General features: G+C 37.5%; 1 protein-coding gene across 10 annotated transcripts in view; it reads right to left on the minus strand.

Annotated features, from left to right (window-relative positions):
- ARB2A (ARB2 cotranscriptional regulator A) overlaps positions 1-25,770 on the minus strand; it is a 364,451-nt gene that overhangs the window by 173,497 nt on the left and 165,184 nt on the right. For all 10 annotated transcript variants that reach the window (XM_073344477.2, XM_073344483.1, XM_073344479.1 and 7 more), the window contains one exon: positions 17,258-17,476. In XM_073344477.2, coding sequence (XP_073200578.1) covers positions 17,258-17,476 — 219 coding nt within the window. The remainder of the gene's footprint in view (positions 1-17,257; positions 17,477-25,770) is intronic.

Raw genomic sequence — 25,770 nt, forward strand, 5'->3', positions numbered from 1 at the left:
ACTATTCTACCCTCCAAGTCCATTTTATTGCACCTCTCTTTATTATAATGGGTGCAAATTGTCACTACCATAGCTAATATTCAGCTAGTATTTCTTTACAAAGATCTATGTTTATATATATAACTTGGCCATAACAGTTTGCACAAGGCTAAAATTTAATAAACAAAATCCCAATAAAAGAATATATTTATTTAATAAATGTTAAAACATATTCCAACCCTCTGATGGGGCTTTACTATTCCAGCATTTTACTAGGACCTCTCGGAAGAGTTCCAGTTCACTCAAGCCACTCAATAGTGATATGACCCCTGTGGTAGGACACTATTTTAGAAGAGGCTATGGTTTAGATTATCCCATCTGTTCACATAACACAATGGGTCTATCCTTGTTACACCTTCAGTAATTTGGAAAAAGCCGCTGTTCTGGTGACTGGCAAAGGTAAGATGTATATTGCATTAAAGATTTCCCCCCTCCCTTTATTGTGCATTCAAATATTATGTAGGATTAACAACTTCTCTTTATCAGAAGTATGAATCCTTTAGGCCCGCATCTGTAATGGTTAACTTTAATCCTCTCTAATATGGATTAGTAGTTGTGCCTGTTGACATCAGGAACGGGGTGATGATTCAAGGCCTTCTAAATCTGTATACAGACTTTGGAGTTAAGGAGGAGAACACACAACTCCTGCAGAGTTGAAGACCAGTCCAAACAAAAGGCAATAATAAGGACTTGCGCCCATTGGAAGGCAGTATCTGTATATAAAGACTAGTGGTTATTCTGGGAATGGTGTTCTACTTCAGAGCAACAGGCATGGTAGCCTATAGTCTGGCAATACTGCATGGACTTTGGTGCCCTTTCAGAGGGCTTGGATTTGAGGTTAAGGCACTGGACTGGGACTGAGAACTGGATTAAATTTTTTGCTCTACTACCCCACTGCTAATGTGGAGAAGTACCTTATTCTTGAATGCTCAGTTTGAGAAAGGGGATCTCCAACTGGCCCTCATGTGTCTGTGCCTCAGTTTCCCATCTATGAAATGGGGATGGCACCTTTCTGCCTCATGAGGTTATCGGTCAGGATAAATTAATTAATATTTGGCAAATACTCAAATATGAAGGAGATGGATTTAGACGATAGAGTAAGGTGTCTGAATCAGTCAGTAGGAGACCTGATAATATTTAAGGTATAAGGTCTTCAACTGCTGTTCACTAATATGTTAATAAACTTGCAACCCATTTTCTTCCAACATGTCTAACTTCATTCAGTAGGCAAATGGCCACTTTCGATGGAACAGGGTGCTTTTTTGTACTCCTGGAACTGAAAAACTGTTCTGAAGTTTAAAAGAAAAGTTTGGGGACTTAAACTAACAATGTGGACTAGAGCCTTTTTGCTGGAGAAGTAATGGGGAAGAGGGAGAAAGGGGCATATGGACACTATTTGTACCCTGGAGTACAACTTAAAGCACAGCATGCTAAACTATATTCCAGGACTTTTACTGCCCTGTAGAGTTTCCTCATGGTGAGTTAGCACATGGCAATCAGGTGTGCTGTAGATTCACACCCCGGTTGGCTGCACACTACTTCACATTGTAGACAAGCCCTTTATCCCTGAGTGTAATGGAGAAAACCAGCCATGATGTCACTATAAGGCCAGGTATTCAAAGAGGGGGAAATTCACCCCGTGCAGAGTCCACACAAGAACTGTATGCCACTTACACACTGCTTTGAAGATTTAAACAGGAGTTCCGCGGCACATAGGCTTGTGATTTTAGCTAAGCTTTGTAACTGAAGTATCAACCAGTTAAAAAAATCATTCTTAAAACATATATTGTGAAAGTTCCTTGGACTTCATGCAGGACTGGCATGGGTATAGCCTCTGAAAGAGAGCAATTTTAAAACACATTGGGAGCTCCACAATAGCCTTGCTGGTGGATCCTGCTAAGGCAATGCACTAAATCTGAGCTATCTCCAAGCCATAAGCTCTTCCCTGACCACTTTTTGGGATACAGGCCCCCTAGAGCTATTCCAGAAGAGATAGGGTGGCAGCTACTTTCTGCTACTGCAGCCTCTCTTGTGAGCGTCTGGCAGAGCTGAATTTAGCTCAGTTGCTATATCTGTGTGTAGCTAGGGAGACAAAGTTTGCTGAAAAGAATATTTCATATGGCAAGGTACTATGTTCTCTGTTAGATCACACTAACACAGCAGCAGTTGAAGCCTATGACAGCTTTATTCCTCAATGTGACTGTCTAGCAATCCCCACTATTAATATAATAAAATTGTATAATCATTTGTAAAAGGCTTCAGTGCTGAAGTGCATATGATAGTGTACATCAGAATAAAAATAATTTTAAAATATTCAAAGATCATCCTCTAAAAGCTTAACAAAAGCAGTCCTTGGGGCAGTTCAGGAAAGGAAAGGGAACAGAACAGGTACAAAGATGCAATGAACATAGAGACAGTCAACCTTTAAAGATCTTTAAGAGGTCTTTCTACAAGTGGGCTCAAATGGTCTGAGTAGGTTCCATGCATAAAAAGATTCATCATAGCAAAAGATGAATTGCCCACTGTCATAAATATAAAGGGAAGGGTAAACCCCTTTGAAATCCCTCCTGGCCAGGGGAAAGCTCCTCTCACCTGTAAAGGGTTAAGAAGCTAAAGGTAACCTTGCTGGCACCTGACCAAAATGACCAATGAGGAGACAAGATACTTTCAAAAGCTGGGAGGAGGGAGAGAAACAAAGGGTCTGTGTCTGTCTGTAGTTGTCTTGGCCGGGGACAGAACAGGAATGGAGTCTTAGAACTTTTAGTAAGTAATCTAGCTAGGTATGTGTTAGATTATGATTTCTTTAAATGGCTGAGAAAAGAATTGTGCTGAATAGAATAACTATTTCTGTCTGTGTACCTTTTTTGTAACTTAAGGTTTTGCCTAGAGGGGTTCTCTATGTTTTTGAATCTAGTTACCCTGTAAGATATCTATCATCCTGATTTTACAGGGGGGATTTCTTTATTTCTAGTTACTTCTATTTTTTATTAAAAGTCTTCTTGTAAAACACTGAATGCTTTTTCATTGTTTTCAGATCCAAGGGTTTGGGTCTGTGGTCACCTATGCAAATTGGTGAGGCTTTTTATCCAACATTTCCCAGGAAAGGGGGAGTGCAAGTGTTGGGAGGATTGTTCATTGTTCTTAAGATCCAAGGGTCTGGGTCTGTAGTCACCTAGGCAAATTGGTGAGGCTTTTTACCAAACCTTGTCCAGGAAGTGGGGTGCAAGGTTTTGGGAAGTATTTTGGGGGGAAGGACGCGTCCAAACAGCTCTTCCCCAGTAACCAGTATTAGTTTGGTGGTGGTAGCGGCCAGTCCAAGGATAACGGGGGTAATATTTTGTACCTTGGGGAAGTTTTGACCTAAGCTGGTAAAGATAAGCTTAGGAGGTTTTTCATGCAGGTCCCCACATCTGTACCCTAGAGTTCAGAGTGGGGGGAGGAACCGTGACACCCACTTAATACACGATAGTGAATGGTGTCTGACAGCAGGCCAAGATTCAAAGAGGAGATCTCAAATATAGCTAAGCCCTTTACCACTAAAAGCTTTTAAAAAAAAATCAACCTACCCCTTTCTAGCCAGACAGTGTAAATAACACAGAAATGAATGATAGGAGTAACTTCTATCACCAAACCAAAATAAATATTGCTAGCAAAAGAGAAATCCTTCTAAGAAGTAATTACAGTAACTAAGTTTCACAGGGGACACTCTGCAAGACGGAATAAATAAGAGAACAGATTTATCATGGGATAAGTAAGGCCACAGGCCAGGCTAATTACAGAATTTGAAACATAGCTTTCTATGGTAAAAGTGTGGTCGAATAAACACCAACATTCTTTATTTACATGACTCACTAACTTCAAAAGACTGCCCACAGTAAACACGAAAAGAGAAAGAAATATCTTTATAATAGCAGCCTAGGCCTAGCAGCAAGGCTTCTGTTTTTCCAGGGTTGAAGACAAGGTAGCTCTGCCACATCCAGGGCCGGCTCCAGGCACCTGCGAACCAAGCAGGTACCTGGGGCGGCAGATGTAAAGGGGCGACAGGAGGTCGGGCTCTGGGACGGCAATCCGCCCTCGGCGGCGGCGGGAATTTGGCGGCTCTTCTTCGGTCGCTGGCAGCAATAGGCGGCCGCACCATCACTCCGCTTCCAGCGAGGTTTTTTGTTTTGTTTTTTTTGCCGCTTGGGGTGGCAAAAATGCTGGAACCTGCCCTGGCCACATCCAAATAGCAATGTATTCCAGACCTTTCTCTAGAGTACAGACTGAACTTGCATCGTCCATGAGACTAGAGATATACAATTGTATATCAACACAGAGAGCAGGATCAAATGAGAGATACCAAGGGCAGGCAGCAATGCAGGCCAAAGAAAAAACAGTATGAGGCAGATACAGTTGGCTTCCTGCCTTTTCCTTGGAATTCACTCCTCTGTGTCACTCCACTGGTTCCCTCTTCTCCATCACAAACACAAACTACTCATCTTTGTTTTAAAGCCCTTTGCCAATACCATATTAAAAAATGCTGGGGCCCTGTGCACTATGGCAATTGGGGACCCCCTCACCTTTCCTGTTCCCTGGGGACTGAGAGGCTTCAGGGGAGTCAGTCCTGCCCCAGGGTAGTGAAAAGCCCAAGGGGGGCGGGTGTGTGTGCGCGCGCGCGCACGAGTTGCTGTCCCTGGGGAGTCGAAAGCCCAGGAGAGGGGGGACTGGAGACCAAGCCCACCCAGCAGTGACTCCTCTCCTGTTGGGCTGGCCCAGCTCCCTGCTTTGGTCTGTTGGCTCTAGCCACAGCATGCAGGAGTGCCCCCCCACAATGCCCTGCCCCCTTCTTGGCCCTGGGGTGTGTGTGTACATATGTATGTTCTCTCCCCCCCTGCAGTGCATATTGGTTAATCTGGGCCTGCCCTTTGCCCTACTCGTCATCTTTTATATACTGCTGAGACATTGACCACACAGTTCCATGAAGTCAATGGTGCTAGTCTATTTGTTAAGTTTTCAACAAACACCTTCCTGCTTTCTGCCTAGACACATCTCATGCATTTAAGGAGCTTCCTGTAAACATCCGCACAGCCACCTCATTGCCCACCTTCAAATCCCTCCTTAAAACTTCTCTCTATGAAATGCCTACAAAAAATTCACCAATGGTTAGGCAGCTGGTATGCTATGACCGTTGCTTCTCACGCTGACCAGTTTTGTCTCATCACCTTGTGCTGCCACCTGTTCATTGTACCCTTTTGTTCTCTCATGCCTTATACTTATATTGTAAATGCATGGGGCAAGAACTGGTTTTGTTATGGGTTTGTACAGTGCCTAGCACAATGGGTCCCTAGTCTATGATTAGGGCCCCTAGGCATTATTGCATTATAAAATATCCCCTCCAAGTCATAGAGTTTTACTGGCTTCTGGAGCTGTTGAAACATACTGAGGCAGGGTTCCTTTGAACCCTAGCAACTCCCTTGCATATCTTCTGCATGACTGCCCCTTGTCTTTCTTTGGCTCTAGTACATGACTGGATACACTGAGGCCAAAGTCTATGGAAAAGGAGGAAATTGTTAGCTAGGGTTTCAAAGGAGGCTCAGAATCATCAGAAATGGGGACTTTGGTTAATTAGGAGATGGTACGGCCATTTGCAGATCCTGCAGATTGCTATAGTCCTGTCTGAAAGCTCTCTCTTCTGCATTCCCTCATTCTTGCCTCCTTCCACAATCTGGCGTGCTCTCAACCCCAATTCCAGACCTCCAAGTGCTTAATAAATCATTATAACAAAATATGAAATCCATTTTGCTTTTGTTTTCATATTATATCAATATCTGATCAAAAATAGTTTCCAACATTTTAGAGCAACACAAAATATTTTGACACTGTGCAAAAACAGAAGTTTTAAAATATGCTTTTTGGAAGACGACACTACCCTATTCGGTTCCTAACTCAAGAGAGAGGCATTTAAAGCTAAAGTATTATATTAAGACAACTTTGTGATCTGTAGAGTTACTGCTTAAGAATTTAGAGCAGCATTTTGATGAATCAATTAAATTACAATATAAAATTTTGACACAGTGTTTGAACATATCGCAAAATAGTTCAGCATATTCTGACACCAAATGGAGAGCCACTGCTGTTTATGCTATGTCAACTAGAAAAGCAACTGGGCTCCATTCTATCTTGATGCACAGTCCCCACCTCTAACTGATAGTTTGATTGTCCAGATAGATATCACTAACAGACGCACCACCACAGATATTTGACAAAAGCTTTAATAGCAGAGTCCTTCCACACTTCTTGAGCAACCTATTTAGTATATCTGCCCTTTTACCAATGGTACCAAGCATTCCCAAACTTGTGATGAATACTGTTTTTTTTCCTGTAAAAACTATAAACTATTAGAAGTCCCAGCTATTTTGTGAGGAAGTAGACCTGCATTAGCTCACTCAGTAGTTTCATTCCCAGCAGTGCCATCTATTGGAAAACTCACTAAAATAATTTAATCTCAGAAAATTCAAGTGTTTGAGTATAAAGAAAATATATTTCAGTCTGGATTAATAAAAAGTCAACATTGCAAGAAATGATGAAGGAATATAACCACACAGAAAAAGAGAGAGCATTATATGTTAAAATTGAAGTTTTAGAGAAGTATGGTTGCAAGACATTCCTCCAGTTTGGAAAGAGAAGCTGCTACTGATCCCTCCCACTTTAAGGGACATGAAGCATTGTGGATCCAATTCAGATTTTTTTTTTTTTGAATGAAAGAAAAAAACAGGGCCACTGAGGATTATGTAGTGGGAGAGGCCTGGAAAGACTTAGTTTGTTTAAACCCTGAATTATTTCATTTTGTTGGAGATCAATATTGCTGCACAGAAAAAATGTAGAATGATTAACTATTCAGGAAACCACCCGCACTGATTAGGTAATTGCCCTAGTGCTATATGTTAAATTACACATGTAGCCTTTGGCTGTCCTGTTTTGGCCAGGTGATGCAGTGGTGTTGACATTGTAATTTATAATACCCACTGGTCCAGAATCCTGTGATATAATTTGAGTCATGATAATGCAGCAGCACATCAGAAAACTGCCTATTCTACTTGGGTTTTAAGAAGACATAGTGGGAGTGAACTGACAAGAGTTTCACTGGGGTTATATTGAATGTAAACTAACTGATTACCATTTCTGTCAGAGGAGCTTCAAAAAACTGTATGATGGGGGGCCTATGAAAGTGATGCAATCACTAGCAACAACAATTGAATAGGTAGACATTTTAAATTAAAACAGGAACAAAGAAGCCTTAAATTTTCCCTTGGTAGACTCCAGGCCTCTGTTTAGTGTTGTTCCTTGTATGCTTAACAAGGAATGCAAGCTAAAAAGTGGAGAAAAAGACCTCAGAGCAAATATGAATATCTGCAGCTGGTCTAAAACACAGTTATATGTCTCTTGAGAGAATAGGTAGATGAGAGTATATCAGCCTTGTGCTCTGCAGACTGCCCTGTCTCCCCATTCATTACCAGATCCAATTTAAATTCCTCATCTTCAAGGCCTCAATGGGCAAGGGCCAGACTACCTTTAAAACTGCTTCTTTCTCCACACAACATCAAGAATACTAAGATCCACAAGACAAAGAAGTTGACAGTACCCAGGCCAAAGCTCTGCCACTGAGGACAAGGTATTTATGGTGAAGGGTGACCAGCTATGGAATTCACTAAGGCAGGGTCAGAATTGAGTTCATGTCTTTTTTTCCTTCAGAGCTCAATGTAACACGTAGATCTTTTACAAAGGCCTTTCTCCTCAACAGAGGGAGCAATAAGCACTGACAAGTTAAATCTCTTTCTGAAGGAGACCAAAGATTTAAAAAAAAGTTGAATGATGAGAACCTCCAAAGTTAATTAGTAAGGATTACACAATAAAAAAAATTAGAAGGGATATAAACCCTTATGATTCAAGTTATAAGCCAGCCTCTAATTGAAAATGTTAGGAAGAATCTTTCCCTCTTGGCAGGTGATTCTATAATTGCCCACTTCAGAGTTTCCTGCACTTCCCTCTTATGCATTTGATAATGTCCACTGTTGCATCCTGGTTACTGGACTGGATGGACCACTGGTCTGACCTGTTACGACAATTCCTATGCTCCAAAAGCTGAAATTTGTTTTCAAATGAAATGTGCCTTTTTCAATTTTGCACTTTGTTCTCTGTGGTACATTTTATGAAAATGGGAATGGAGGGTTGTTGACATCCTGGAATTTACTGTAGCATGTGCACCTATTCTCAGGAAACTTGCATGCATTCTTTTCTTACCACTGCACAAATGCTGTCATCCTCCAGATGCCAAGGGCACAGTCCTGATACCTACTATCCAGCCTCTCTAATTTTTTTAAATAAATGAATATTTGATTAGAAAGCATGATTTTTCAGCATTTCTAAGAAATATGGTTATATTTATTTCCCCAAAATCCATTTCCATATCTGAATCCCTCAATTTAAAACAGTTCTTCTGGCATGACAGATGAACAGTGTTTACCTCTGGAGACTGATTCCAGTAAATCAGACCCCCATCAAAGTTTTTCACAACAGAGTAAATTCAGATTAAAACTGTTTTCCTCAGATATTTAGATTATTTCTTGTGATTTAGAACTGTTGAATTGTAAGTGGCGATCACCAAACGTCAGAAGTTCACAACACAGCACTATGAGGCCAAAAGTAATTTTCATTAATGATGACTACTGGGTGGTTCAACTAAAAAAACGTGGTGAAAGTGTGAAGGATTTACGGGTGACCGTTTAAAATTTTTGATAATGGGATAGCCCATTTTTCTACAGATCAGCTCAGATTTGTCCCTATTTGGAACTAGATTATGCCCTAGGCATCAGAAGGTGCACTTGGAGACCAGCGGACAGGGTTGCACAGCAGCTGGAGCCTTCAGGAAACATCCTAACCAACAAAAGTCCTTGTGGGTGCTCCCAGATAGAGCACACCCCCTGATTTGTTGCACCAACCTTGTAAAGCATGTACAGCATATGCTCCTGTGCTCCTTGCTAAACCCAGGTGCCTTGTATAGTCCAAAAATCACTGAACTGACCTTTGCCTCAGACCTCATTATTTTCAAAAGCACCCTGTCCAGAATAGAAAAAGAGCAAAAAGACAAATGGCAGGACTCTCCTCTGAGGTACGTGGACAATAAGATTACAATTTTAGTTTTTAATGTGGATGGCCATTAGGGAGTCCATCACTTCTGTCAGAATATAAAGAACACTTAATTACCAATAATTCTTCTTTACCAGTGGATCTTGTATCTGGCTGTGGCTCAGATAATCCACTATGAAGTTTAACAATCCTGCAATCTGAATGTCTGAAAGTTGAGGAGATTTCTTTAGGTCCAGAAGAAGGTATCTGAGACCTATGCTGCTCCTGCTCCTTGATCTGCTTCCTCCTAGTTGTAGATATAGGCAAATCACAGTCACACTATTCATTTGATCTCTAGCCAGGTATTTTCAAAGTCCCAATCAACATAATATCTAGGCCTCTCACAGCTTTCCCAACAGGTGATGGACAAAGTGGCAGAAAGAAATTAAAACTGCTATGGTCTCCAAGTGACCTCCCTTGGATCCATCAACACTGCAACACATGGTGGCCAAAAGACACATTCCCCATCTTGTCAGATTTGTGTCTATTAATGTCACCATCCCAGAGAGATGTTGAGGATGAACTGTGGCAAATCTTTTCAACCTACAGTTTAAGTGAAAAAAGACTTGAAGATGTTGGTTTACTTCCTGGTGCACGAGGTAGTTCCACTCCTAGACAACCTATGGCTCAAAAGCCAGAGTAAAAACTAGCCCAGAGATCCACTTCTATGCAAGCTGTCATTATCCTAGTGCCCGAAGACATGCCCATACTATGACTGAGATCAATTATACAAATGTGCAGCTTCACTATTTCTGGTTCATACCTATGAATTTAAAATCTTACTTTCAAGTAGATCAGTTTTTTAGAGGGAAAGTGGGAGATTTTTTGACCGATCTCACGTACGTCCAAAAGCAGGATTGGTTGCTTACTTCAAGGTCCACATCCCTACCTGATTTCACCCAGATTAATCAACTGATAAGTTACAAATAGATAAGAGATCATTTTTCTAGATGGCAGGGGACAGGACACCATTACTTTGCTGAAGTGCAAAGAGCTATGACCCAGACTAACACAAGAACCCTAAATTGCCAGCGACTTCTCAGTCCAAAGAATCCCCACAGGAGCAATTTTAAACTGTTGAAGACTGAAGAAAAGGACTGAGGTTTTGGGTTCTGCAGGTATGGTCCTGGCTGGAGTTACTGAGCCCCATTCATAGACCAAAGTTGAACTGCTTCTGCTATCTTATTTAAAACCATATTTTACAAGAATTGTGCACATTGCAAGCACAATTGGCACAGTACAACACCCCGCTCATGGTCCCTAACATAGGGGGATATGTTGGAATGTCCCAGCTATGTCCAAATACCAAAAGACCTTTCAAGACTACAGGCAGCCAGGTACAACTTAGAGGAGGTCTGAGGATGCTTTAATTTACACCAGGAACCAAGATGGCCCTTGAATTGAAGAATTAGGGGTTGTAGAAAGGTGCTCTCTCTCGGATCCTGTGGTGAGTATAGCTTGGCCTAAGCAAAGAATCAGACCCAAAGACAGCCAAGTCACTATTGCAAATATAGACTAGCATATGATTCAAAGTAAAGTGGGCAACAGGTTGCTAACTTCTCGTGAGACAAGTTATATTAAGCTGCTCTAGATTGTTATGGTTAACTGGTTCCCAGCTGAGAAAGTCTGAGCAGAAAGTTCAAGTTTATTGTAGGGGTGGATGTTTCTTTGTGACCTCCTACTTAGATCTTTGTTTTGGCCAGATTTTCCAACTCCACAACAATCTGAGTATCAAAATACATAGACGTATGTGTGTGTTTGGGGTGAGGGGAAAGTGAAAAGTTATTATTCTTGTTTTGGATATCAATTGAAAGGATATTACCATTTTGATTCTATTGGATAAATGATAAAGAATACCTGTAGGGAACAATCTGCACTGGCAGAGGGATGGACTAATGACCTAAGAGGCCTTTTCAGTCTAACTTCTATGGCTCTATAATCAAAGATTGGCACTATCTGAACGTAAGAAGTTTGAATAATTTTATTCACCTTTGTCTTGAACGAGTGGGTCTGCTTTCTGCTGAGCCAGTTTTCTTTATGACTGGCTCACTAAGTCCCCAGTTTTACTTAGCCTGAATCTTGAGGGAAAGGAAGGATGACTTGAATGACCTATAAGAGTAGATGATTTTTTAGAACAACAGGAGTACTGTCGAACTCATGGTGGGAGTAGAGATGCAAGCTGATTTTTCCTTTGGAAGCTCATACAGCTTGCCTCGTATTTTAGGAGCCTGATCTAACAATACATGGTTTGCCAGTATCATGAAATGAAGTGTTTGATAGCCAGGAAAGCTGGATGGCCCTGATTTATTCCTCTTCTTTGATTAGCTGCACTTCTGAAATGCAGAACAAAAGAAAGAGTACTGCAGAATAAGGAGTCAGTATCACTCTCCAAGAGATGCAAAATCTTCCTCCTGTGATAATTTGCTTTTCTGATCTCCCTCTTGCTCAGGGAAAAGAGGACCAATGCAACTATTCTAGATTAGTAGATGCAAGACACACTGTAGGAATGAGCCCGTACTATACCAATATTAATAAAAAAGCATAATTTCAATAGATATGGAATGTGCAAAAGCAGCCAATTTATATATGATTCAATACTATTACATTTTTAAAATATACATAATTTGATTAAGTATTTATTTAATGTATTTATAAACTTGGTATCTACAGAATGAACTACTATGAACATTTTTAGTTACACAGAAGTTATTGTAGGATTCTGAAAGCTATCTGTGTCTGTTCACTCACATACTTTTTCTCTTCTTTTAAACTCTTAAGGCCTAATGTTCCTAAATGGTTGACCTAAGGACAAAGACACTTCAACAGTTTATACTCCGCTTCTTCCTAATCCTTTCACTGAGAGGCTTTGCTGTCCCGTAGAAGTAGCAGACGGTTCACTGAAGTGGAGGGGAGTATTTGGGCTTTAAAATTTAAATACAGTATCACTAATCTAATTTGTTTTAAAAATACGCTCCCCCTCCCCCAAAATCACACACTTTTACATGGAGTAAAAACCACTAAAAATAAGCATTTATAAAAGAGGAATGATAGGCGACCTGGGCCTTAGCTCTGCCACAGACTTTTGTGAGCTTGGCCAAGTCACTTGACCTCTCAGGAGTTGATTGCCTGAGCTTGCATATAACTGTCTCTCTTCTGCTGGGATAAAGTTAGTTTTGCACTGAACATTAGATGTTCTCCACTTATAACTGTTGTCCATTACTGCACTGCAATGATATATCTTTTCCTATAATTTTTGAAGACACCAGGTTTTTGGCTTACTCATCCTGGCAGACAGTGTTTCAGGCCACATAAGTGAATGGTGTTTCTTGCTTCTTATACCTGATAAAGACTGGGAGGCAGAGGGACTCAGACCCCGATCTAGGGAGGGATAGCTTGGTGGTTTGAGCATTGGCCTGCTAAACCCAAGGTTGAGAGTTCAATCCTTGAGGGGGCCATTTAGGGATCAGGGGCAAAAATTGGGGATTGGTCCTGCTTTGAGCAGGGGGTTGGACTAGATGACCTCCTGAGGTCCCTTCCAACCCTGATATTCTAGGAAAGCAGTTAAGCATCTATGCAACTTTAGGCTCATGAGTAGTCTGTGATGAAAGATACATTATTGACTTTCATAGGTCTAATTCATATGCCTAAAGCTACACACATAATTATGTGCTCACTGGATCAGGGCCTTCCTTCCTTCCACAGAGAAGAAATTAATATAGCCAGTAGGGACTGATGAGAGTTTGTTCACAAAAGGGCCCAATTCCTCAGTAAAAGATTTTGGCCGTTTAAATATCAGTATTCACAAGCACCTATGTCTTTGTGGCTGGTGGGATGTTGTGCCATTCCTATAGAACAATGAGCAGCAATAGCATGCCCTTTCCCAATTACCTGCAAGGGTTTCCTGCCTGCTGGCATTCATTTGTAGTGATTGAAGTGTTTACTTTATATTAATAAAGTTGCTGTCTTTTTACCGCTTTTATTCTAAATATTGGTATATATTATTTTATTTGTCCAGGCCCATGGAAAAAAATCAGTTTGCTTAAATTTACCAAACACATACATTACTTCCTTTGGTAATATAGTTTGACTGATTATGGAATATTTGTCAGTTTAAACTCTTCAAGAAAAGGAGAAAAACACTAAATAATGAATAAAGAATAAGCTACATCAAAGCATCGTTTAATAGATGGATCAATAATACAGAATACTACTACAAATTGTAATACTGTTGTGAAAGTTATGTATGTGCATCATGTATCCTATAATAATGTTTTATGATCCATGGCAGTATATGTACTTATGTCGGGTATGATATTTAGCATGGGCCGACTACTGATTTACATTTATGAGTGTCTTTCAACACAGAACAGTCACTTTCAGTGTAGAAATCTGCAGGGAATGGGAGATGGAGGAAATGATAATGTTACATTTAAGCCTATATTCCATTTGCATAGGTAAAGGCTGTGCTAGGGGCCAACACATTCTGAGTTTAGCTCAGCAATTAATGAAAGCTGGGGTACTAAGGTTCTGGGGGAAGCATTAGCCAATATGTACAGCAGCAGCCTCTGGTGGTCTAAGAAAAATACTAATTCTATACGCAGGGGGTGGAAATACGTTTTTTAAATGTATGTACGTACATATTTAGCTATTTGACTCAATTTTCAATCCAACACATTAAAAAACAGATGCTTTTAAAAAATGATCTGTTGGCAATATGCTTGTTAAAATCTGATCAGTAAGAATATTAAAATTCACTATGCATTAATTAACACATTATATGAAAGTAAAATGTCTTTGTTTCATCATTTTACAAAGTATTAGAATCAATGCTGATCATCAGGGAGTTTTTGCTTTGGTTTCTGTTGCTGAAAAAGAAACTAAATTTATAGGATTATTACTAAATTGATGACATTTTCTGTCTTCACTCTTGAATTCAGTTGGCAGATGTTTTCAAGAACAAAAAATTCTGTCTTATTACAAAACATATTAAGCAGGTTTTCCTGCCATAATGTCTGACATGATGTTTATTGCCCAGACCAAATCAATCCCCTTAACAAGCTATAATGTATGCCAGCAAGTACATTATTTCATAGTTAAGGAAACTTACTGCATGAAACAATAAGTACTTTGATCTCTAATGCTCTACTCTTAATGTAGTGCACAATCTGCTGGTTAGTCATTCTATCTATATTCATCTGGTAAGTAAAATATTTTATACTTTTAAATGTTAATCTTAAATGTTTAGGTCTCTGCTTTTACTTATACCCGTGTATCTTGCACATTTACATTATTTGAAATAAAAATTAGAAAATACTTGAAGGAAATGTTCATTTTAAAAAGAAGTCAGGAAAGAGACTAGCTCAAATAACAAAGTTAATTTTTTTCCAAATCTTAGAAATACTGATTATGTAAATTAAATCATCCACTCAGAGACAGCTTTAATTTGTTCAATCAACACTTATTCATCACGCCACTGTAGGTCTAAGCCAGTGGTTTTCAACCTGTGGCCCGCAGACCCCTGGCGGTCCACAAACTATGTCTAAGGGGTCCACAAAAGGTTACCACCACCATAGAATAGTAGTTTTCAACCTGTGGTCCACAGTGCATCCCAAGACTGTGTTTAATATTTCAAAAGGGGTACACACCTCCATTTGAAATTTTTTAGGGGTCCACAAATGAAAAAAGGTTGAAAGCCACTGGTCTAAGTGACCCAGAGATCATAACTGAGGTTGTCTATTCCCAATAACAAACAGTTCATCAATTTTGCCAATGCATTTGGCATTAACAAATTTTCCTTCAACAACAGATAGGTCTCTTTTCTTTTTACACCTGTTTGTACTTCAGTAAACTTATTTACCATGGCTAGTGTGAGAAAATCTTATTTCTTTACTAATCTTGGATCTCCCCTCTCTCTGTGACAGTTTACCCAATGACAGGTTTCAGAATAACAGCTGTGTTAGTCTGTATTCGCAAAAAGAAAAGGAGTGCATCTGATGAAGTGAGCTGTATCTCACGAAAGCTCATGCTCAAATAAATTGGTTAGTCTCTAAGGTGCCACAAGTACTCCTTTTCAGTTTACCCAATGGCAAAATAGATATAACAATGCTTACCTGCCTTACACGGGTGATATAAGGCTTAATTAAGGTTTGTAAAAATGTTTTGATATGTACTGTAGAAGTACTTCACCACTCTATAGTCTTTTAGAGGTCCCCAAATCCCATAGAATAAATGGTGCTCTTTATTGCTAATGATCGTTCAGTTTTCTTTCAAGGCTGATAGGCAAGTGCATTGAAATTGTTTGTCTAGGCATTTAACAATCCAAACCTCATTTCACAAGACTCTGCACTGGTGCCTATTGATAAAAATGTGAAGTAACCTTTCAGATTTCAGAGCCAACACCATCAGGTGACATTTGCATTCTTTTGGTCTATCCTGCTCCCAGTGAATTCAGTAGGCACAGAACTGGGCCCACAACGTACACTGCACATGAAGACTTCTGCTGTTACTTTCCATGCTTAAAAAAAAAAGGCAATTTCAGTATTCAACTTTGAAATAAGTCTTCATTGGATAAAGAGAACAGTCAAAAACTTGCATTTTACATATTCTTAGGGCTTCATGAAACCACTATGTGTGTTCTATTAGGTAAAATAGCCACAAGTAGAAAGATACCATAGACAGGAAGGAAAATGTGAAAGGATCACTGTCATTAAAAACTAATGTTAGTCCTAATACCAGAACTGGATTGCTGGGGTAAGGCTTGAGAACTGGCCTAACCAGTGTATGCTGCCTTTTCATGAATAAGGCTGCCTCTCTCAAAGGCTGGGATTGGCTGGTCGGCAGATTGGTACAGTTCATAAAAAGCAGTGCCCTTCTGGTCACTTTCCACGTACATCTGTAAAGGTTCTTATTGTTTCTACACTCAGGAAAAGAGTTTATTTCCTGAAAAGGTATACTTTTTTATGTTTGTTAATGATTCTCCCAAGCCAAGTGTATGAAATTTTTAACTAGGCAGTAAAGCTATAAATCAATGTTATGTTAAAAATTAAAATTATTCTAACACCTATTTTGTTGCATGTTTCTCTATTTCACACCAGAATGGCATGCAAATTCTTACTGTTTTAACCGTACTGTGGCATTTCTGACATGTTTTAATGTTGAATAAAAATGCTAACTTTCCTAATAAGGGCCTTGAAAATTGCATGACTCTGTCTAGAATGCAGAATGCACAGTATGTATATGAAGGAGAATGTGTCAAAGTGCAAATAATATTGTTTGTGCCCCCTGCAGAATTAGAAATCCTTGGGTAGCACTGTTATAACGATCCCATGCTGCTAGCATTACAAAGTGCAAAGGTCCACTGAGTAAGAAAAGAGCAAGGGACAGAATTTCCTCATTACACCATTCTTGAACTATTCTAGCTTAAATATTTATTAAGATATTAATAACTCTCTCCCTTTATCTGCCTTCAGAAGCTTAGCGGAAATACAATGGACGGCTGCTCATATGAAAACAATACATTATAGGGTAAAACTGCTACCACACAAGATGAACACCAGTATTTTGCACAATACATTATTAATTCAGCAGGTAATATATTAAAAATTATTAGGCTATAACTACTGCCTCCCAAGTATAAGAACACAACATAATGCTGTAAATACATGCACGACATGTTGTGTAGCTAATATGTTACCAAAGCTGTATTAGGTGTTTCTTATGTATACATCTACTTATAAAACATTTTACAAAGTCTTCTTTAAATCAGTGTTTGTAACACATAATATGTTCTTTTGGGGCTTATTTGAAGTTCCTCTTTGAAAACAGAAAGCAATATTTGCAACTCTTCCAAAACTTCCCATTCAATGCATGACAAAAAAATATCAATACAAGAGTCACTCACTTTAAATGAACTCTTTAAGACATAAGTGAGTAGCGTGTCTATATTTTTTTTTTAAAATAGCTATTATTAATGTAAATATGTATACTAAATATAAAATACTTCAGCACAAGATTTAGTATTTAGTAAGGGCAAATTAAACTAAAGTCAACTTACTCTAATATACAACTGCAGAGTTTCTTTTTCTTTTTGAGGGTTCCGATACTTTTCGTAGAAGTCACGTCGCTTCTTTGTTTCTTTTTGGATTTTATCTTTTCTTTCTCTCTTTTCTGCAGGTTCATCTGAGCTATCAGAGGACAGCTGTACTTGGGCTTTTGTCTTTTCCACTTCAATATAGTTCTCATTGGGATTCAGTACTATTACTCCATAGCCTTCCTGTTTCAGAAAAGACAAAATAAAAGATTAACAGAAGGATTTAATCCTGGAAATTGCTTTCAATATATTTTATTGTTCTTCATAAAATATATTCTAGTGATTTCATATTGGACAAAAGTATATTATTTAATAATAATATTTTAAGAAACTTGAAGCGTTTCATTTCTGTAACTAAGGGGAAATATATTGATATGTGTATCTGTTTGTGGATACATATATCTCTATATCTACATTCACATAACCTGCCTGTTTCACCTTTTAAAAACAATTTTCAAAATGTGTTGGTGTTAGCTTTATATTCATAACTACATGTTATTTTATATGATTTTATCAGAAAGCTACTAGAACTAAAAAACAAAACATTATTATAAAAACACTACATAATGGCTAACAAAGTGTACGTCCAGCTAATAAAACTTTTACAATAGAATGGATATCTTTCAAATAAAATCTCTGGAAACTATTCAGCACAGCTTAAAATAGTAACAACCTTTTGTCTAGGTGACCACCAGCATACGATGCACAAACTGATAGTGACAGTAACCATGAATCAATATCAACACTGATTCAGCAATACCGCTTACAAGTCAACTCTGTTAGGGTAGAATGACTTAAGTACCACTTTAAAACTGCACTAAAATTTCTTTGGGATTAAGTTATGTATTGTATTCTGCAAACCCAGAGAAAACTATGCTGTGTATGATATTATGATTTTAAACATCTGTGCTATATTTTTGTGCCTCAAGAAATGGAACTGTTGAAGAATACACACATTTATGTAAGAGAAATAAATTCTCAATGAAACAGCTATTTGTTTTTATGTAATGTAAAAATAGGTTTAAAATACTGACAATCAATGAAATATAGTAACATTTCTGTGAATAAAAATATTTTAAAAGGGGGGAGGGAAGAGAAAAGGACAAACAGTTAACAGAATGGGCTCCAATTAAACATAAAACACTTTTAAATTAAAAAAACTCTATAATAATAAATACATATTTTGTATTAATTAGCTATCAAAACAACATTATTTCTGCCTTTTTAGTTAAACTTTCATTTTACATTCAGGCCAAGTGAGAAGATCAAACAAGTCTACATACCTAGCTGGCCAAAGTAAACCAAATCTACACCAACAAAAGATACTTTATTTGGTCTTGCTTTATTCTAATCTGTATAGCTATTCAAAAATCTTGTAACGCATTGTGATCACTGTCAGGTAGACAGATTGTCACTTGGTGATTTTCTACAGTTGGACACACTCGACTAGTTATTAAAATCACATTTGAAGGAAGTTCCTATCCCTCTTCCTTGTGCCTGTACAACTTTTCACGCCCTTCTCAAATTTCTGCTATAACTTCTCCTCCCACCAAAATTAAGTTAAAGGACACTGCTGCACTCTGCTAAACAGGGTGAAATAGAGGCATTCAATACACTGTCTCTGGTGTAAGGAACATAGTCAAAAAAGGTCACCACAGGCCAAAGAGAAAATTGCCTCCTCACTAGATTCTGTACCATAAGTAAGTGGTCTCCTGTCATGTTTCTCCCCTGCCCTCTCTTCTGAGTGAATTGAACTTAAAAAAAACAAACAAAACAAACCTGCAGAAAAATCAACAAAAACCACACCACCATGAGGCTTTGAAATGCAGCTATCCCATAACTGGATATTATAATAATAAATAAATTACAACATTATTATTATTGACTAGAAAGAAGAAATACTGTATTATTATTAAATACATTTTTCAACTTTTAAAAATGAATTTAAGTTTATCTTAAATTTATCTTAAATCTATAACAAACACACCACAACACAGAGTAGTGCTTTAGTAAACCTATGTAAAAATATTAGTGAATTAGGAGAGTTGTATGAAAGTACACTTTTTGTGCTATGCTAAATGGTAGGAAGAAATGATGAAGTTTTCAAAACAAACTACATGAAGTACTTTGGTGATTGTAGCCTGCAGTGTAGAATGCTTTAGTTTGTTGTCCATCTTCTTGATCTGTTCATTTTGAGTGCAGACATTCTGTGTATTGATTCTTTTTGCTTTCTATACAAAGCCAAATGCAAAATTCATGTATTCATTGTGGTTTTATAAGTGTTGCTGAAATTTGAAACTCTATGTCCACTAAAATCTGGCTACAAAACACACACATAAATCTTCAAAGAAGCAGAATTTGTCTAAGTTATTGATTATGTAACTGAAAATTACATGAGTCATTTGTCCAATTTTATGAGGACACAATGTCAATTTTTCACAGAGACATCAAGAGATGAAAAATGATTCCATTTTTAAATTCACTACTACATAAATCAATTAAAGGATTTCTATCAATTAGATTTTAAACAGCATAACATGTCTCTCTTTACATTTTTAACTTTTTATTTTTTTTTCCTTTTCAAACAGCCTTTTCCATAGAGCAACACTACAATAATTAAGTCTGAGCATAATCTGCCAAACAAGTCTTAACACCTACTGTTATAAAAAGATTTTAATATTGTTTTATCAGAAGTTACATGTTTTCATTCCGTGTTTTCTATTTTTCTTTCATAATCACTTCAACCCAAATTGTAAGACATAAACAATGGCATCAACAAGAGAATTTGAGCTAACATAATATACTGACTCATATGAAACAATATGGATATACACTGTAGCATCTATAACTGCACCAGAATTTAACCTCTATCAGGCTATACTACACTGTACAAACCTATTTCATCAAAAATGAATCCTCATCTTTAAGTAAAAGACCTCCCTCATGCTGCTGACCTATGAAAACGATGTGTTTCTTAGGATCCATCAATGTCTGGAAAAATTATATAATAAGTAGCACACATTTGCACTATCAAACTTCATAAAGATATGCACTTATTAAAATTTACAACAAAAAATTGCAATCAGAAAATTATAAGTAGAGACGAAGAGCTAAATGGTCCACTAACTTGTAAATATCCATGGGGTTACACAAGGTGACGTCAATGCAGAATTGAACAAACAGAAGTTCATGTAGTTTAAAAAAACTGAAAATATTCTTTATCAACTACTAATAATAATCAGTAGAGTTGTTCACAAACCATTAATATGGCTCTAACAAAAATGGACAACTACTATTTAAAATTATATTCTATAAAAAGCCTGTTCAGAAGTGTAACTCGCATTCACTGTAATATCAATAGAGAGGCAAACACTAATCTCGCTTTCAGCCTAGATACATATGTAGTGTTATTAAAAAATTTGACATGATGAAGTCTTTCATTAAATACATACATGTTTCTAGGAAAATTTCTTAAGACTGTTCATTTGTAAAAAGTTAGATATGTTATTCATGTGTATAACGTTGAAGTAGCTTTTTTCTGTATATCTCCTTTGTACAAATGGAGAAACTGCTCTGCTGTTGAAGTTATTTTACACTACAAAGTTATACTTTGTAAACTGCTATATTTTAAGCATTTGTAATTAGATTGGTATAATTTTTTTCTGTCTCAAAACAGAATAATCCCCACAGTTCTTCAACTGATTGTTACAAAATAATCCTAATGTACTACCATATCTGAGAGAAGAAATGTGTGTTTTAGTTAATTAACTCCAAGTTTGTTTACATAGTACATCTGTTACTAGATGTGATAATCAAGACAGATATTGATAAAAGTAAACTTCATCCTTTAGTTCAATGGATGTAATTGTACTTTCTCTATCAGAGTAAAGTAGGTAGGCTTAAATTGCCAGCATCGTAATAGGTATTTCCCCAAATACTATTGCTTCAGAAAGGTAAGTTAAGAACTCATAGTCCATACAACTAACTGCTCCCTGAGGTTTAAGAATTGTAAAAGAGCACTGCATGCGAGCTCTAGTTTCAAGTCTATAAATAGAGTGACAAATATATAATAGCTCACTTATCATTTATCCAACAGATGATTGCTAATGGGAAAGCAGACAGGTGTTGGAAAGCACAAAAAATCATAAATAAGAAAGCTTGGCAATAAAAGTCATATAGATACAGAAGTTCACTAGTCACTGAAATACAGCAATATGAAATAGGATGATACTTTTGTCCTTTATTGGAACTTTACACGAGATGTTTGAAACTGAAGTTATATCCAAGTTAATTTACCCTGTTAGTCAGCAATAGTAAGGTCAAAGCCAATCTAAAATATTTTAGCTAAATTCTGAATCTTTTCAAACCTCTTGTGGCTGACTAAATGAATAATGAGCTGAAAGCATTCAGCCCTGCATATTAATCCACCAAAATGGGATGCCATTTGTGACCAGAGAGGTCAGGGGCTAGAGTGGAATCCCTTGACCTGTGTAACTATCTTTTTGGCCTGTAAGTAAGGATCTATAAGAGATCATTTTCCTGAGCTTTATCAATCTGATTTTTCAAGTTCAGAATTCTATTTAGACTGTTTGCTACAAGATCAGAGCTAATCCTCAAGGGAAATGCAACTCAAAGTGTTCAGGTCTGTAAACTAAATCTGCCCATGGTTAAAATGGACATAGCAATGTCCATTCATCTTTTTGAAAGATGTATGTTCTGTTTATTTCCCATCTTTTTCATGAGAAGGGTACATATATGTCACTGTTACAACATCCTAGGTGCAACAGTGGGATGAGGTCATGACAACCAATCAGAAGTCACTAGTGAAGCGTTAAAGTAAACATAGCTGTTGGAGATGCAGCTCAGCTTGAAAAATGCCCCCTCCATTATTTGAGTAATTTTCTCAAGACGTGACCTGAGACTGAAAAGCCTGAAATGTCAGTTGACTCTGTTTTATGTTTCGACCCAATGTGCATTTTGGCAACTGCACCCTGCTAACACTTTGTAATATTTTCATCCCAGCTACACCTCAACTCTTAGCTCCCTGGATTCCAGGGCTGTGTCCAAGTGTCTAAAAATGCCGTGGTACTGCCAAACATACATTGTCCCAGTAAGTTCCCAACTTAAAATACCTCATCAAGTTAGGCAGGAAAAGAAAACATGCCACAAAAAGTTTTTAGAGGACCACCTGTTGTCTATTATTTTTACATAGCACTTACTCATAAATCATAACACAGGGTAATTAATCAAGCTGTCAAAGAGAAGGTCAAAGGTTATGTGGGAGAGTCAGAAGGTCATGCATGGGCTGATAGAGGTCAGGGTCACACCGCATTCCTCATTATCAAGTTGGGATGAGAGACGGCCCAAGCAAACAAAAGTGAAAGCAGATGGAGAAGTGAGTGGATAAAAAAAAGAAAATTTCACAAACAAAAAGAAAAGTGAAAGAAGAATGTCAGCTGCCTTCAAATAAAGAGGAGAATAGAACAGAAATACTGAGATGTTCTCAAAAGGTTTCAAACAACATAAAGAAACTACAGTTTGATTAAATACACTTAATATTACTTTCTCTGATCGATCTTCTTCCATGTACCAAGCAATGTTACTGGGTTCTGTAATATTTGATTTGATTCTGTTACACATCTTGAAGTTAGTATTTTCAAGGTGAATTAGACAAAAGTATACGATTATCTGATGAAGGTTGATTCATGTATAAAATTACTTCTAAATGCTAGTTTTCTTCTTTCAAAATGCTTATGGATATAACAAATTGATGTTCAATAAAAACTTATAACTTGTTTGAAAGATATGTTAGAACTTTACTTTTCATGCACACAAATACAAAACCAAAACATCATAAAAGTCCCTTTGGATGACACAAGAGTTATAAAATATTCTATCATTACACTGACCTGAATTAGATGCAGAATACTGTGCAAAATTAGCTGTCACCCTTTCCTCAAAATCTTTGTTAATCTCATTTTGAATGTTTGCAGCTTTATCAACACATGCATCAATGTCAGCTCCTTGGTTACTGAACCGCTGTACTTGGAAGAAGATATAATTAAAATGTTTTGGCACAGAAAAGGTGAAATTGTATCTTCCCCTGTTCCCTCAGGAGTCTGTAAAACATGTAGGCTATATTGACAAACACATACCCTTGTCTAGAGCCCTGTCATCCCAGGTCACCCAACTGTTATTTATTTCAAAACATTCACTTTACACTTACCCATAGTCACCTGCTGTGTTACTAACTTTTAATGGATATTAGAACTATAAAAAATAAACCTTAAATTTCTTTTTGTGACTACTGCCTTCTAAATCTTCATTGTATTTGGTCCATATCTAGTTGCATCAAGAATTGTATTCATCTTATTTTACCATACACTACCTTTATTGTAGTAAGTATACATCATTCAGTTCACTTTTTCCTTTGTTATTTGGTAACCTGGTGTTAATGCAACTTTATGAAACAAATCAATAATATCACAATGTTCAAGATTAAAAACCAGATAGTTATTGTATTTTGAGTCTACTTTTGAAAAGTTTTACACCTCTCATTCTCAGAGCACACATGACTTATAAGGTAGGTAACTCTAGAAGCAATATTTTGTAGTATGCTTCTATCCATAATCAGTGACCCAAATGCCTCTATTTGTAAGCACTGTTACCCTAACTATTGTACGATGTGCACTCCAAAACAACAAAATTGGACATTCCAAAGCCTTTTCTATATATTTTGAGTGTGTTATTCTTCTGAATGCCCACAAACTTCATGCAGATCTACTGTGTGCACCACTCCTAATATGGAGTTTCAGTGCCTTTTCAATCACTGTCTCATTTCACCATATTTTAGAGTATACAATTAATTTCCAATGGAAAGTAAAACAGCTGAGAAATTTCCAATTTTCTACAACACTTGCTTAAATCCATGTGAATTAATCTAAAATAATTATTTCCTTCATCAAACACTGTTTCTTATAGAACTGTCCTCAGTCACGTCAACATCCCATAAATATGAAATTTGGACTCTGTGGAAGCTGAATGGGACAGAATTCAGCCCAACAACGCTGAGACAGGTTGTAATGCTGCAATACAAACATTCCACACTCACTATTGCATGCTGGAATAATACTTGCTCCCTACTCCCTATATGCGAACCTGCGGTTCTCTGAATTCATGTAGTTACTCCCTTGGCTAGGCCCCCACAACCCTCTCCATGCCATCTTATTTGGATCTGGTGTGTGTTCCCTCTGTGCGGGGAGCCCATACTTCACAGGCCCTATGCCCTCCTCCATGCAACTATTTCCCTTTCTCCTTTCCATAAAGATTATAGGGCTCCAGTGGAGTGCAAGATCTTGCATAAGACCTCTGTGCAGCTGTGAATTTCACCTTGAGAGAACTACCTCCATCAATATTTTAATGGAAAGGGTACATAGTACTTAGCACTTTACATTTTCAAAGCAATACATAACAAACAGAACAGTAACTAATCTGCACATGATACAGATGAGTATTGAGTATCATTAGATCTATTTTACAGACAGGGAAACTAAACTAGGGAGGTTAAGTGACTTTCTGAAAGTTACACAAAAAGTAGTAGCAGAGCTGAAATTAAAATGCAAGAGTTTCTGGATCCTTCCTAACTACCTAAGGTATTTTGAAGGTGGGCATCACTTTACAGTCTGAGTTCTCATGTCCAAATTCAGTTTATCAATCATTCTGCCTCCTTCACCAAAATATCAGAGCATGTCTTTCTGACTTCCTGCTGCATACATACTATTACACAAGCTGTATATACATATATATATATATAGCTATTACAGCTTTAATATTCTGGTTTTTGAAAAACAGTGGTGCAGCACAAGAAGCTATAATTAGATTTATCCTAGTAAGATATACCTCATTTCCTCCCCTACTGTAATAGTGTAAAACATTTTCTAAAGGCAGCTTTTTTGTGAACTGTTCAACAAAACTTTTTGGTGAGCTTAGAGGTAAGTCTGGATTTATAACGTATTTCGTTTGTAGACGGGAAATCTGAGTTAGCAGGTCCTCTTGGTTCACCTTTTATCTGCAAGCATTTATATGCATTAAACTATTACAGAATAAGATGAAGCACCAATCTTAGAAGGTCTATACTCTGGCTTTTTGTTTGGTAGTTTAAAGGGAAAGCATTTCATGCACAATGTTTTCGGCAAAAACTTGCAGATACCCAGACCTTGAAAGGTAACTCACATTTATTGGTAAGCTTTGTTTATGAGTACAATCTAAAGCTCTTCTATCACAATTAAAGAAAAATCAGTTGTTTTAGTAGGTGTATGTATCTGGCCATTTCCATAAGGAAAAAAAAATTACTTGAAATCCAAGAGTAAAGTGTCTGGCTCACACCTACCTCCCACAAACAGGTGCAATTCAGTACATCTATGCTCTTTGCTTCCCACAGTGACCTATGTCAGAAGACCTTCTTATACTTCTGCTAA

The sequence above is a fragment of the Lepidochelys kempii genome, chromosome 5 (genome assembly GCF_965140285.1).
Source record: "Lepidochelys kempii isolate rLepKem1 chromosome 5, rLepKem1.hap1, whole genome shotgun sequence".
NCBI lineage: Eukaryota > Metazoa > Chordata > Testudines > Cheloniidae > Lepidochelys > Lepidochelys kempii.